Genomic DNA, 15,943 nt, shown 5'->3' on the forward strand with positions numbered 1-15,943 from the left:
ATTGAAGACGCAATTGTACAACGGAAAGGCATACACAAAAATGACAAGACTATCATAACATAACATGTTTATCATAACATCTTTATTCCTGCCCTGCAACACATCTGACATTTTTTTTAAAGAGTACATACATCTTGAATAGCTAAACAGCCAACATTTTTTTTATAAATTCCAAACACACTTTCATTCAATAGTGTTCAAGGGAGAGAGAAGCCCTTGATACAATTGTAAGTAGAGAAGTCCAAACCTCTACAGGTCTGTACAAGTCATTTTGTGACATGTATTCTCGGGGTTACTGGCTAAGTATCCATGCGGCAACAATATGAGACATTCTAAGACGATGAGAATTTATGCATAGATTTGTGGAGTTGTGGCATTATTATGGATTTGCTATACAGTATAAAGTTTGACAAGGCGACAACAAGCATTTAGGACGAGACAAAGATTCCATCAAAATATTTCAGTACAACAGTTTGAACCAAATTAATTTTAAACAGACTTTTAGCTGAAAACTTTCAGATGACACATTCACAGTTCATACACTTCATTCGAGCAAAAATGAATGGTTAATAATTACTTAGCTTTCACACTGAAGCACGGTTGTTTCTGCTATTTATGACTTATCCTTTGTAGCGGGGAAAAAAACGTGACCTCACCTCCACTGTAAATTGAAAGCAGTTTTATGTTTACTCTGGATATGAGTGGGATTCATAAACCAATAGAGCCACTAAATGTAACCAACTAAACTAACTAAATGTAATCAAGCAAGAATGAGGCAATTTGGTTTTTATTGGATATACACGACCAAAAAACTCATTCTTTTAGACACACTTCAAAATGTTGCAGTTTTACCTTCAAGATCTGTGTACAGTGCACGGCATGTCTTAACCCAATGCTTTTTCTGTAGTTGCACACAAAGTAAACAGACAAAACTTCTCCTGTGCATATGGAATAAGCTACAAAATAGAAACAGGTAAGCGCAGTCTTTTGAATAAAGTAGCAAATGAATGCAACAGTCGAGAACACAAGCGAGTCAACACTTGAGAAACACAGCGACGCACCCCATGATCCAGCATTCATGACACATATTAGTCACTCACATTCATGTACAGGACACATTTTGAGGTTTTGGAGGGTATTGGAGTGTGTGGAAAGTTTAAGCAATCTAATGTGTGTGTTACACTCTGCAAAGGGTGACACTTTGAAAAAAAAATCCCCTCTGTATTGGGGTTAAGAAGCAGATTAAAAAGCATGTTAAAAGCGCATAAAACGATAATAGAGAGTTGTTTTCGAAAGAAAATTGTGTCTCCACCAAAAACCTGTAACCGTGCAAGCATAGCATGTTGCTCTTATGATATAGGCAAATGTCTCCAGCTGTAGCACTGTGCAAAAGCACTGTACCCTCCCTTGCTTCCAGTGCAATGTGAATTTAACAGATATAAATCCTACTATACCCACACCAATATACAGTAACCATTGCTGTTAATAAGCTATGATTATTATTATCATCATCATCATCGTCACCATCACTATTATTCCACAAAAACAACTTTTACCAAAGAAAGTAAGGCAGCTGCATTCAGAACCAAAATGTATTTCTCTCTCCAAAAAAAGGCGATTCAGTACGTATCTTGACACTTGGGGAGTTGATACAGTTCAAGATTTATATTAGAGTGGAATGTTTTGATTTGTTTCGATTCAGTGTGATTACAATTCTTTGCAGTACGGCTGAGAGGATATGATGCAATGAGTTTCTTGTTGTCATATTACAATAGGAATTAACTTGTCTGTAGGTAAGTGTAAAAGTGTCTTTCCGTCAAAGACAAATCTCTGCAATCAAAGATAATTCGATACGTATACCTATATACAGTATTTTGAAGTGGAACAATTCAATTTGGTTTGATTGAATGCACTCATCTTTTAAATCAAAACCAATTCATTTTTTTTAATAACCCCTAGATTATATACAGGGGGGTAGTTTCACATCAATGAAATTAGTGACAACATGATTGTATTTTTGTATGGACGTACGTGTTTTCTTTTTTTTTTTATGTCAGTAAATGTATGGGCAAGTCATGAAAAATGTTGAGCTCTTTTAACTCACTCAGTTGAGCTCAATATTTTTTTTTTAATTATCCACCCACTAAATATGTTCCAGTTCAAAACCAAAATGCACATCTTTTACAATGAGGCTAACTGTTAAAACAACAGCAACACATTCTACAAATTCCCAAGTCAGCCTTCACCTTTAAAGGGAGGTAGTTGGATTTTTTTTTTTTTCAAAGTGGGTTACATGAGTGGTTATAGAGCAAACAAATGTCCATTGCCTACCCAAGACCAGTGCAAAACCGGGGTGCAAGTGGATTGAGTGTTTCAGGGTGAGCTGAAAGGGGGTTGGGAATTCAAGGCTCTCCCTATAAGACCAGTGTAGAGACTGAAAACAATAAGTTAGTTACCAGCAAGACCACGTTGGAGTTGATTATAGTGATTCGTGGTTTTGCTCACCTGTCGACATGAAGCGCAAAAAAAAAAGGGAGAGGGCTGGCCAAGCTTGCTCAGGTAGCCACGCAGGCAATAGTCAGTCCAAATCCTTCTTTCCATAAAAACGGCTCTGGTTCAGGTTCTTCTCAAGAGACAAAAAAATTGCAACCATTTATTTCATTTTCATCATTCAGTTTTTTTCATTCTATTTTCAAGTCCATGCTGCGACGTCTTGTGCTGTAGCATTTCTTTCCAAGCTGTGAAGAGGACCTGAGGGGAAAAAGATGGCAGGATGCAAAAGTATAAATGTATTACACTCTAAATGGAAATACTAGCACTGTTGCGTCAACCCTCTACAGGAGTTTGTAGCCCGATGTATTCGTATTATAGACTTTAGGAGCACAAGCAGGTACACAACTTAAGTAGAATTAAAGAGACATCAAACTGCCGCTGTGGCTCAGGTGGCAGTGCGTGTCATCCAATAACAAAAGGGTCTGCTGTTGGAATCCCGCTCTGTCCGAGTTATTGTGTTGTTGTGGTTAATACGTCGTTTACCCGCACCAGAGTGTGAATTGTGGGCGCTTTGCATGCATGACTGAAAAGCGCCGTATAAATTGGATGCAATCACATTATTATTGTCATAAAAACTGGTGTGTACTGCAAAAATACAATAACACAGTTGTCCTACTGTCAGGTAATTTAATCCAAAAAGCAGTTCTATTCTGTTAAAGTACATAATGTAAAATTACCACCCCACCCACTGTTATCCTATGGTAGTATACTATAATTTATAATTCAGTACTATACTGTTAAACTGCAGTGGGTGAATTGTAAAATAACAGTAAATTACTAGTGTCCTTGCTGTCAGACAAGTTGGTGTTTTTTTCCAGAGAAATTCTTTACAGTGAAGAAAAACACATTGCCACTCTTTGCAACCTTTTGCAACATTTCTGAAAAAAAAACTGATATTGGCTACGTTCGCAAGCATTTACCGCTCAGTGGGGTGTGGGCTTCGAAATTAAAATCAAAAGTAGTCTCACCTTCATCACGATACCACACAGCGACAGCTCATACAGTCCTGACCACTCTCATCTGGCGGATTCAGCTTCCTCAGCTTGTGTTGCCTAATTTCCCTGACCAGTGTGTAGAAAGCATCCTCTACTCCCTGTAAAAAATATGAGACCGAAATTTGCTGTTTTTGCTGTATGTTTATGTCAACCCGTTCAAGTTTCCATGATTAATCAACGGGTCAAGATATAGAGCTGTTGAATTCTTTAACTATGATCAATCATAAGAGAGTTGGACAACAAACACTGCCCCCCCCTTCCCCCCACCTCAGGGAGAGCAGAGCCTTCAGGAGAGCACATCGTGGAGACGTGTGACAATGTTACCATGGCAATCATCTCAACTGCTCTTCATCAAGATATCAATGAAAATATGTCCTATTTAATTCTTTGTACTGCCTCCATTTGAATGATAGACTTTCTGCTAGTCTATTGATGAATAGCTTAGTTTGTATGCAGATGCATATAAAGTTTTATCGCTATCTTTGAATCTTTTCAAATGGGTTTCTGCTCTCCAGTCCAGGTAACTTGGTTATGAGTCACTGACCCCAGCGCAACACAGCAATAAAATCTCAACAGATTTAACAGCTGTCAATGCACGTTTATTTATTTATTTTGCACAATTAATTTCTAGGCTGAGAGAAAGCCTTAAAATGTACCAAAACAATAAAACAGATCGATGTGGGGGTTTTTTTTGACGACATGACTGTTATTTGAGCTCAAGCTTCACAAGATGTACCTGTCGTGTCTTAGCGGAGGTTTCAATGTAAGGGATGCCATAGGAACGGGCGAGTTCCTGGGCTTGCCTTGTGTCCACCGTACGTGCTGGGAGGTCACATTTGTTGCCCACAAGCACCATGGGAACATCATCCGAGTCCTTTACGCGTTTAATCTGTTCTCTGTAGGTCGCAAACAAAACAAAAATGAAGACATAATTCAACACGAGCAGTCTTAAGTTGTTTCTTGACTTGCCCCAACAATGCAATGTTATATCAAGTGCCACACCCCTCATCAGAGAATTCCCTGGCTTAAACTGTAAACAGCAGCTGTTTCACCACTGTAAAAACAAACATCCAGAGAGCACTAGGACCTTGAGGAAGATCCAGTTCCCTGGTGGTGCAGGGGACTGCTGATCTACTGAAGGAGGGAGCATGCTGGGAGGTGGGGGGTGGAGATGGACGACAGGCAGGCGGCAAAGAGCATTACCTCATTGCTACAGCAGCCAGCAGTGAAAGGAAACTGACAGAAAGGAGGGTGTCTGATCAATCTACGTACTCCTTTCCCCCCAGTTGCAGTGCAGCAGGACACATCCACATGAATCAAAGCTAGACCATCTGCCATCAACACCACTAATGCTGTTTACCTTATTATAAGTCAAATTACGTAGGTGTTTGCCACACAACATAAACCTACTTCATATACAATATTCAAATAGTAAGAGCTACGGTCTTGACCAGTGTTGTGTTGCAACAATCGGAGCATTACTAAAATCATCTGTCAAAAACTATTCACTTTTTTTTGGGGGCACTTTGACTAATTGAATGAAGGGAGAGCTATCAAAGATATATATTGCCTTGTTTACTTGGCATGTTGCAAATTCAAAGAAGATACAGGAAACTCCTCTCATCCTTCCTCTCTCTTCCTCTTTTTCATTCTCCATCCTTGGGAGTCCCATGGCCAGCTTCCCTATGAGTCAGGATCGATGTCATTGGCATGGTGCTGTAATCCTTCAGTTGGGGCTAAGCATTCTTTAGCCGTGTTAAATGCCTGACATCTCCTAACCACTGCAGAGAGCTGGCACACACACATGCCGCTCTCTTTGGACTGTCAAGCACAGTGCCCATCATGCCAAAATCCAAGGCCGTAATTTTCCCAGTCTTATCATTTTGCCACACCTGTATTGATGAATGTCTTCAAAGGATTTGGTGTTGTTGATTGCGAACACGCAGAGGAATCCCTCTCCCGTCCTCATGTACTGGTCCCTCATTGCGCTGTATTCCTCCTGACCTGCAGTATCAAGGATGTCCAGTAGGCAGGTCTCTCCGTCAATCACAACCTGTTTCCTGTACGAGTCCTGCAAAGCAAATTTAAGAGATACCATCTCATAAAATATAGCAAGGCATTTTCTGGCCCCTCAATAGACCTGATCTCTAAAGTCGCACGAAAGTTTGCAGATGGTACACAAGTCCCCAGCATTTTTTGTTACACCTCAGATCTGTAAATCTGTTTAGCTTTTTCTTGTCTTTTTTTGCAACAGGTATTCCAAAATGTGGGCCAGCGTCAGGTGTTCATCAAAAATTATTGAGATACTAAGTGAAGTATTATACTACATGAATAAAACCTCTTCCACAGCTGCCACCTAAAAATGACCTTTTTTCCAGATTATTTCCAGCTTGCTGCCCTGTGTACTGATTCAAGATGAGGTTTTGATGTTTAATTTGTTGGCCGCCATAAAACAATCAGACCCATAACAATTAAAATGCCATCAGTCGGGTCCAGAGTATTTTTCCACTCAAAACTCAAAGCCCATGACGCTTTCCGTCGAAAACCATTGTTGCTGACATGCTGATGTCGTAACACATTGAAGTATTATTCTATGGCCTGCCCTGAGCCATGCAGCCAAAAGCAACTGAAGTGAACCATCACAAAAAATGATGCAAGTCTTAGTCGCACACAAAGTGGCACAGCACCAAAAACTTCAAAGATGTACTAGATTTTGCAGCTCCACATAAAATATACCTGTGCTGTAATATTCTTTTATTGAACCATGGAAAGATAGCACGATTAACAAAGAAGAAGCAAATAGCCACAAAAAAGATGAATCAAGACATTTCGAGAGGCTGTTGATATCTATTGAGCGCCCGTTTGACTGGATCTGTTCATTTCGGCAACACAGACTCAATACGCTTTTGATTTCTAACTACAGGTGCATCTGAAAGTATTTAAGAAACACAATGAATATAAAATATGTGCAGTATATAAGAGGGATGGGCGGCTACCCATAAGAGGTAACCTGTCGGGTCGTGGATTTTTGATTAATCGTTTCATCTGTGTCCTTGCAATGTTGTGTACAGGCGATCCTTGCGTTTCTCGGTGTGCGCAAGTTTAAGGGGTAAGCCACAACTCCTGTGTGAATGCACACATTGTACATGGCAATTTCACACTTTGGCGAGTTCTAGCTGAGATGCACAGGCAAATAAGTCCCAACTCTATACTCTACTGTTACTCCTCTGTTGCGCCAATTAGCCGGGAATGCAGTGCGAAAACAGCTGCGGTAAGGTACAGTGTCTTGTTTTTAGATTGTGATATCAACGGTAGGTCATTTTTTTCTTTTACTCTTGCATTTCTTAAAAAAACAAGTTCAAATACTATCTTCAAACTGACTAGTTATACGGGTGTTTTATGGAGAGTTTGAGGTTTGCTTTTAAATTCGAACAAATTGTCAGTCATTCCAGAACAGATTATGATGTATATCGTTTTTAAAGCTCTTTTGAAGACACACAGTGTAGAACTTTTTAAATTGATGTCGCGACGTAAATAGCTCTGTAGTTTTCCATTGGACTTAACCAGCTACCAATAATTTCTCTGTCGAATATCATCTCATATGAACACCACAATCAAAGAACCAAGTCCGTATTTAGCCCTCCAATGTGCAGCCACAAAAACATGGGAGTGCCTTCCCTTTGTTTATTAGAGCATAGGAGCCAGGAATGCAAATACACAAAAAGGACATTGTCTGGCCAGAGGCAGGCGTGGTGAGAAAAGAGAACAAAAATGGGAGAGAACGAGGGTGGGGGGGGGAACCAAAACCTTACAAGCAAGCATGGAAATGACTTTTCAAATATGTCTGATACCTATGTAAGAAGGTTGTACTCACGCTAACATTGGCCAGTTAATAATTTCAGAAACAATCCGCGAGTCTACCCAATTTTATGAATTCATAAGAAAAGTAAATGTTAAAGAACAGCAGGGATGTGATAGTGATTTCAAATTAAATGGTTTTGCGTGTTCACTTCCTTTTTGCCGAAGATTCCAATAGGGCTGGAGCGGGAATACATACAATGTAATGGAAAAAAAAAGAAAGATTGTTGTACCTCTATGGTGGGGTCATATTCATCCACAAAGTGGTTCTGGATGAGTTGGATGGTGAGTGCACTCTTGCCCACGCCTCCAGCGCCCACCACCACCAGCTTGTACTCTGTCATCTTTCCCGATGCGGCTCACACACGCATACACACACATATACACACACACGCACACACACACACACACACACACACACACACACTGCTGCTGCAGCTGTAGAGAAGAAAAGCAAGCAGACACAGGCTGCCATTTAGAAAACTGACAAACCCAAAGCACATTAGTGTTCAAAATGTTTAAACACACTTTGAGATATGCTCTATGATCAGGGACAGAAAGAAAGCAGATGTTACTATTAGAATTCAATGATGAGAGAGCGAATAGAGAGGGCCTGTGTTAGGATCCTCACAGGGGAATGTAAAAAATGTGCTGAAGGTACTCAGCGTTCGACTCTCCCGCTCACTGTGAGAGGACAGAAAAAGAAACGTGACATAGGGAGATGTCTAGGCTACACGTTCCCGAGGGGCAGCTTTGCCTAAACCCGGGATCATGTCTGAGCGTTTGTTGTCATTTACTACACTGCATGTAAAAATGTTCTTTACCTCTAGTTTCTAATTTGGGAAATTTTAAATGGTTAACATTGTGGCCAGACAAGACACATTTCTTGCTATTGTGATGAAATCAAAGTATAAACAAAGCAGTCATAGGGGCGTAGCTGTCACATGCAGTGGAAACATGGACTGTAATTTCCGGACTATAAAACGCACCTGAATATAAGCCACACCAGCTAAAATGAGGGGAAAATCCTGCTTTGTTCATACAATATAAAACACACTAAACTATAAGTCCTAGGTGTTTTAAATGAAATGTCCTCACTTCTATTTCTTGGATTACTAAAAAACAAGTCTATACCCTGCAAATGACCTGAAAACAGACCAGTGGCAGGCATGATGGTACATGATGAGTCAGCGCCATAGTGACGCTTCCATGGAGGTTTAGCAAGATTACATCAGATGCAAGTTGGGGCTAGTAATCCATGGCCAACCGCACATTCATTCTGCCAGAGGCTCCTAGCAACCCTATGGTTACAATCACAATTTCACATACTGTGCATAATAATGATAATAAGTGACAAGGCAATGTCGTCATGAGGATAATGTCTCACTAAAATTTACAAGAGGAAAATCACTGTGAATCCCTGCAACATTTAGGGTGCAGCTTCCTTCTTTTTTTTTAATGAAAGGCTTAGATTTCATCTTGATAAACTGTGCCATAAAAAAGTACAAGCCCCTTATAAAATTCTTATTGTATTGCATAGCATTCCCTCTATAATGTTTAAGATCATCAAGGAAATACAAAGATCAGAAAAAGACAACTCAATGGCTGATAAATTAATAAAGAATAAAACTTTTCAAAACTATCTGACCCAGTGCTAAAAAGTACTTGGCCCCTTGTTAAATCATGCTCACCGAGAAGTCCTACATGACCCTCACCTTGTTTGTTATGAGTGACGCTGAGCGAGTTCACACGAGGAGAGTTTAGGACTAGCCTATTTTCACAAGGAAAGGAGCACAAGTACAGTAAATTACGGCTTTACTGGATTTTCATCAACATTATTGGATATATTATTATTATTATTATTACGCTTTAATCATAACTTTGAATGTTATCGGATTTATGACGTTAACCCAACGTCAACCCCATAATTATCATATCGCTAATTGTTGAGCAACCCTAAGAATACGTATGGAGCAACTCTGGTCAAGTAGCTAAAGTGCTTCAGGTTGGACTACGAGTATTTGATTTCAGAACAAATGAATAATTGCATGATTTTACATACTATGTGCCTTTGAGTGGTGAGTCTTTAATAACCTCTTTGTGAAGCACGCTAAGATTAGCCATGCCTTGCTCACTGATGTTAATGATTGACTGAAAGGCAGACTCCATAACTAAGGACATAGCCATTAGCTGCAGCAATAGATCCTGACATGACTAAACTGTTGCTGAGCCTTGCAGGAACAGGTGGTTCTGAGCATTGTAACCAATGTCAGCGAAAGCCTCCTTCATGTAACACGCTGGCATAACAGCAATCTGTCTGACTCTCTAAGCCTCAAGCTTTTGGCTATTTTCATGACAAAATAATGTCCAGAGGCAGTTCCGTTGTTGGGTGGCTGCTTGTGGAAAGACCACATACGTACAGTTAAACGTAAATGTTATTTCAATGGTAAATAAAACACGATCATCTAGGATTGCATTGTCAAAGGAAGCTAACATGTCATTTCGACAGTCTAGAGTCAAGAATTGAGATCAGAGAAAACATACATTAGAAGGGTGGGAAAGGAAGACATGTCAGGAATCAAGGCATTGTAGATTGCATGCCAAATATTCTGGAGGCACCGTAACGGCATGGCTGCCAATGGAACTGGATCGTCACTAATGTTTATTGATGAGGCGTCTGCTGATAGAAGCAGGAGTTGTGTCAAGGTGATAGTTGTGTCGAGAAATGTAGCTGCTGGAACACCTGGAGGCTCAGGTGAACGTGCAGTAAGATGTGTCAACTACTGTCATTTTATTTTCCTTTAAAAACAGTCACAAAGATTTGCTATCTTTTATCTAAGACTAAAACTACGTAGAAACTTAGTAACTGTGGCGAGGTGGCACAATATGAATGAACAGTGAGACCTCCACAAAAAGAATTGACACAAATACGTGCCACACAGGATCGAAAGTGCACACCTGCCTAATGGATGTAACTGACAGTTGAAATTGAAAATTCAACAGTACCGTGAATGCTGCTGGCACATTGGAGGCAGGAAACCAGACAGCCTTGCCATTTCCTCTCAAACTAGGCCATGTCAGCCGCTGATAAATAATCCACACATGAAGATGAATCGAAAACTTCATCATGCTTAAAGATGCTGTTGCTTTCTTCAAGTCACTTGTCAATATTGAGCTTACACTGAGCTTCTGCATGGGCTGATGTATCAATAGGTTGAGCACATCATTTTTGTAATATATTTCATCACATGGAGATAAAAAGCGCTGAGAATGCTCAGTGAAGAATGTTGACTGAAGAAAGTGTGCTGTCTGTCTCTTAAAACCTGGATCATATTTGGGTGCCTTTGATAGGAATTTTCTCCCATAAAAATTGAGAATGGCTAAATGAAGATGGTCTCTGGTCTGTTTATCAATCATCAAAGTGTTGACATTTTAGTCTTTTGTATAAAATGAATTGTTGATTACAAAATGACACGGTGGGCTCGGCTGCAACCTGAAGAGGGACTGTTGATTTCGTATCAACTCGTTTGTCTCTACAACATGGCATTCGCTATGGGAAGTTGAACAACATACACAAAGCAATAATCATCATGTTAGCACTGTATGTGAACCTTTAGGAATCCTTCTTTATGTCACCCTTCATTTTCATCATAAAACCTCTTTCCGTTGATTTTCAACACCTTTTATCCTGTTCAGGGTTGTGTGGGATGCCCCAGCCTATCCCAGCTGACATCAGGCGAAAGGCCCACTACAACCTGAACTGGTCGCCAGCCAGTCGCAGGGCACACATGGAGATTAACAACCAGCCAAACCAACATGCACACTGCCACTGATCGGGAATCGATCCGACTGCCCGCTCACAAGTCAGGCGAATGTACCCCTACACCATCAGCAACTGGTCGCATTAGTATTATTATCATTATTATTAGTAGTAGTAGTAGTCGTAATAGTTAGTAGTAGTTGGAACTACAGTTGGCCATTTTTACACCTGTCTTCTCACAAGCAAGTCCATTAGGTTTTATGCATACAGTTTATGTCGAAGTGTTTTATTCTATATTTTGACATGTGCAGCTCGCAAAATCTTTGCATGGCTCGGCCGGAGGAAGGATCACTAGTGTGTCTGTGTTTGGAGTTTTTTTTTATAACTTGCCACCTCCAGCCTGGGAAATTAACAGTTGGTTTGGAAACCCTAGACCCCTGCCTGAGCCGAGAGGATAATCTTACATGACAGTTTAAGGTGGGCGCAAATGAAGGGAACTGATGGGCAGTCTTGCACGTGAATTCAGGATTATTGCAAAACGAAAGAAAAACCGCAATAGAAAAAAAAAGTTTTCCAATTTTTAAACCAACTTTCTGCTCATCTTTTTCTAGATTATCTGTAAATATAGACAGTACAGTATTTCAGCACTAGTCAAGACACAACCTGTGTAAAAAGAAAAGTGCAAAGAGGGTAATCTTTCCTAGTATAATTTCTGATGTCAATTTAAGTGCTTAATTGGTTAAAGAATCAATACTGGCAGAGCCACAAGTCTACTGCCGAGATAATAGATATTTAGTGGAGCGTTGATGGTAAGGAGACCCTCCCAAGGGAGGTATCACAATCCAATACAAGGCTCCAGGACAGCTCGCTACACCCACCCACTACAATGACATCATCCTCCTAAACGGCATCCAAACAAGTGTTGACTGGCAGATGAGCCAGCCAACTATCTCAATTCTGCTTTCTGAGGCTACAGGTTTGACCATTCCAGAAGAACTAGGTATTCCAAGGTAGCCTAATGTACATTTTTACAAAATGCACATGTAAAGTATGCCTAACAATGCTGAATGCATGCATGCAATGCATTCATTCTTCAGCATGCATGCATGCAATGCATTCATTCTTCAGCCAAGTGGAAGCCTGACCAAAAGCGCAAAGCTCAGTAAAGAAAACCCTCCATTTTGCATTTTCAAACAAGTGCCATCTCAACAGTTTCTCTCCTAAAGATTTTGTGTGCAGGTGACCTTTTCCCGGCGGGGGTCGTTCTCTGGGCAGCTGGAGCAGAGTGAGACCATGCAGGCAGCAGCAGAGATGAAAAGGCCAGCTGACCTCCACAAAGCACAATTGGCTATAGAAGCCAAGTGGCTTATCATCAGACACAGAATACTGCTAAATTCACTGCTTGGTAATTCTTGCAAGCAGAGGACTGGGTCACCATTTCAGAAACACAGAAGGTCCCTCATTTGACACATATAAAATAATTAAAATCTGTCTAAGCTGATTTAAATGTATTGCATCGACGAATGGGAAAAAGTTAGGGAGGAAGGGATTGTACTAGTCGTAAATGAAGAAGCAGTAAGTAGTATGAGGGAGGAAAGGGTAGAAGTCAGGTTTCCTTGTCATTTTAGGGCTGTGCAATTAATACAAAATAAAATGACAATTACGGTTATTACACTCCCCAATTACAAAGTTGGCATGACTATTAAAAACCCTAATAATACTGTAATATGCATTAATGGCCAATTAAATATGTTGAATTATACAAGGGAATCATATTTGAATTCAAATATTGAATAATTTATAAGTTCCTTTTTTTTCATTTTAAAATGACCAATTTTATTATTGTTGCTTGGTCCAAAAAAAACTTAGATAATTATCGCGTTCCAAGAAATTAATATTTTTTTACATGTTTAAATATGTTCTTGTTTTATACCAAAAAATAACATCGTTTCAATAACTGTGAATTCAGTTACAGTGGAGATTCGGTTTTTGAACATCCCGGTTCTCGAACAATTCGGTATTCGAACAAAAAATTCGAGATTTTTTTGCTTCAGATGTGGGACGAAATTCGGTTGTCGAACCTCGCGAGATGAGCCGAGACGACACGCATGCCAACTGACTCCGTTCGTTATTACGTTGTCGTTACTCTGAGGATTGCATCAACTCTAATCATGCCTCCAAATGAAGCAAGTGGGAGCAGTAAAGCCATCCTAAAACACAAAGACGCTCCACAAGCAGTGCGGCAGTGAGCGCCCGGCCGGCGCGATGCGGTTGCGCGATAGGACCAAATTAAGCTACCTGCGCACTGAGGTCCACTTCAATTTTGGAAAGTCCATTAGGAATTTAAAAATATTTTCTAAATTTTAACGACCGCTTTGTCACAATAATGCGACCAGCGCGGTGCAGTTGCGCGTTCGGCAATGCGCTGCAGTTGCGCGATCGGACAAAATTAAACTTCCTGCGCACTGAGGTCCACTTAAATTTTGGAAAGTACATCAGGACTTTAAAAATATTTTTTAGATTTCAGCGATGGCTCTGTCACAATATTGCAACCAGCGCGTTGCAGTAGAGCGGTCGGTGACGCGCTACGGTCGCGCGTTCGGCAGTGCGCGGCAGTTGCGCGATCGGACAGAAATGCACAAATGAAAAAAATGCTCAAAAAAAGGCGGGTTTTTTTTCTTGGAACGGATTTTATTTCTTCTATTATTCGTAATGGGAAAACATGATACGGAATTCGAACGATTCACTTCTCGAACAAGCCTTCTGGAACGGATTGTGTTCGAAAACCGAGGCTCCACTGTATCACCAAGATAATCATATATATATATTTTTTTAATCAAGCATGAGCCCAAATTTGTACTCTGGTGTATTATTGCAGGGACATGTTATAACACTCAACATAACCAGTTAAGTCAAATAGCAAAATAGTTGTTTGTGGCAAGTCTACTCTATAGTGCACTCTATTTCGCCATAAACCTGCAACTGGCTGGCAAACAGTTCAGGGTGCAGTCTGCCTTTCACCCAATGTCAACTGGGAAAGGCTCCAGCACCCTCCCGCGACCCTGACCAGGATAAGCGATGTTAAAAATGGATGGATGGATGGATGGATGGATGGATGGATGGATGGATGGATGGATGGATGGATGGATGGATGGATCGATGGATGGATCGATGAACCGATGGAAAGTTGGATGGATGGATGGATGGATGGATGGATGGATGGATGGATGGATGGATGGATGGATGGATGGATGGATGGATGGATGGATGGATGGATGGATGGATGGATTGATGGATGGATGGAAAGTTGGATGGGTTGGTTGAATGGATAGATAGATAGATAGATAGATAGATAGATAGATAGATAGATAGATAGATAGATAGATAGATAGATAGATAGATAGATAGATAGATAGATAGATAGATAGATAGATAGATAGATAGATAGATAGATAGATTTACCAAACAGCTATCAGAATGATGCAGTGCATCACTGCAACCGATAACGACAATAATCACTGTTATGAATACCAAAGTGACAGTGTCAATCAAATCAAATCTCGGCATTATTATGTACATCAGGGCGGATGTTTATGATGCAGCACTTGCTGTATATGAAACTTCCGCAGTGATACATTTGCAGTTTTCCCACGGTGGAGCAGGGTGTCTCCCTTCTGGTGGCCCCTGTTAGCGACGACAGTAGTCTCGTTTATTTTTATTTCTTTAACAATGCAATCAGTTAAGCTGTGCAGGCATTTCTATGACTCCGTGTTCTGTTTTATGGGCAGCAGAGACATCCAGTCACCCCCACCCAAGTTAAATACTGCTCAGGGGTCGTTGTTCGGAATGATAATGCCACATGTATTATTTATTAGGAACACACACGGCTCTCGAACTAAATTCACGCCTGTAAATGGAAAAGCGTCCTGGTTGTCAATTAAACCCTCACCATTGCTAGCTAACGTGTAACTGTGGGCACCAAGACACAACACGGCGTGCAAAGGCGCACAAGATCGTAATTAACATATTTCCGAGACTGGAACGTGTTTGCTTCATACTTACAACAAGCGGGCTGCAATTAGCGATTTTTCCTATTCCGGAGGAGAGGGGTTAAAAAAAAAGGGGGAAAATAAAAAAAGATGCTCCAACTCAAGTTCCTTCTTCAACTGAATATCTCCAAACAGTTTTCGCACCGTTTCCGGTCGTCTTCAAATCACCAAATTTTTATTATTTGCCACGAACGCTTCACTTTTCCTAAATAGCACCGAGCGACTTGGAGGCACTCATTGGTGAGACCGAAATGTGTCCTGATCGAACAATGTGGCTCCAGTGTGAGAGCAGGCGAGAGGATGAGGAGTGGGCAATGGGGAGTGCGTGTAGCCCACGCCCAGCGCAGACCCACGCAGAACCGCCCCGATGTGCACGCGCCATGCCCGTCTGTCGCGCGCTCTTTGCGCGTTCACGCACAAATAACAGAAAAAAACAACAAACCGACCTACGTTGCTCTGAGCAAATTGTCAATTCAATTTCAGAGAAGAATTAATTGTCTTTGCGTCCAAGTAAGCTCCTAGTCGGTTTCAAGCAGCGAGGAGGCTTTGTGTATGATAACCCCCCCCCCCACACACACACACACACACACACACACATGCGCATAAAACTTTAAATGCGTATGAATACGACCAACGTTTTAAGGTTATTTTGCGTACCACACCTTTTCAGAGCGGGCGTAAACTAAAGAAACTACATTTCCCAAGAAGCTACTCGACCGCCTTTGCCG

The 15,943-nt window shown here is 40.8% G+C and overlaps 1 protein-coding gene across 3 annotated transcripts; it reads right to left on the minus strand.

Annotated features, from left to right (window-relative positions):
* Positions 1–72: 72 nt before the first annotated feature.
* LOC147055938 (GTPase HRas) lies at positions 73–15,519 on the minus strand. Of its 3 annotated transcripts, XR_015066389.1 has the most exons (7): positions 15,229–15,519; positions 7,640–7,844; positions 5,441–5,619; positions 4,285–4,444; positions 3,522–3,646; positions 2,506–2,751; positions 73–2,434 (listed from the first exon to the last, which is right to left on the minus strand). XR_015066389.1 is itself a non-coding variant. In XM_085914066.1 (6 exons), the coding sequence occupies exons 2-5, from the start codon at positions 7,748–7,750 to the stop codon at positions 3,527–3,529; spliced, it is 570 nt and encodes a 189-aa protein (XP_085770192.1). In that variant the 5' UTR covers positions 7,751–7,844; positions 15,229–15,519; the 3' UTR covers positions 73–2,751; positions 3,522–3,526. The 3 variants fall into 3 exon arrangements, 2 of the variants coding, with proteins under 2 accessions (XP_085770192.1, XP_085770193.1); XM_085914066.1 differs by having other exon boundaries at positions 73–2,751; XM_085914067.1 differs by lacking the exon at positions 15,229–15,519 and adding an exon at positions 8,505–8,589 and having other exon boundaries at positions 73–2,751.
* Positions 15,520–15,943: the final 424 nt, after the last annotated feature.

Source organism: Syngnathus leptorhynchus, chromosome 6 (genome assembly GCF_054491065.1).
Source record: "Syngnathus leptorhynchus isolate UIUO chromosome 6, UIUO_Slep, whole genome shotgun sequence".
Lineage (NCBI taxonomy): Eukaryota > Metazoa > Chordata > Actinopteri > Syngnathiformes > Syngnathidae > Syngnathus > Syngnathus leptorhynchus.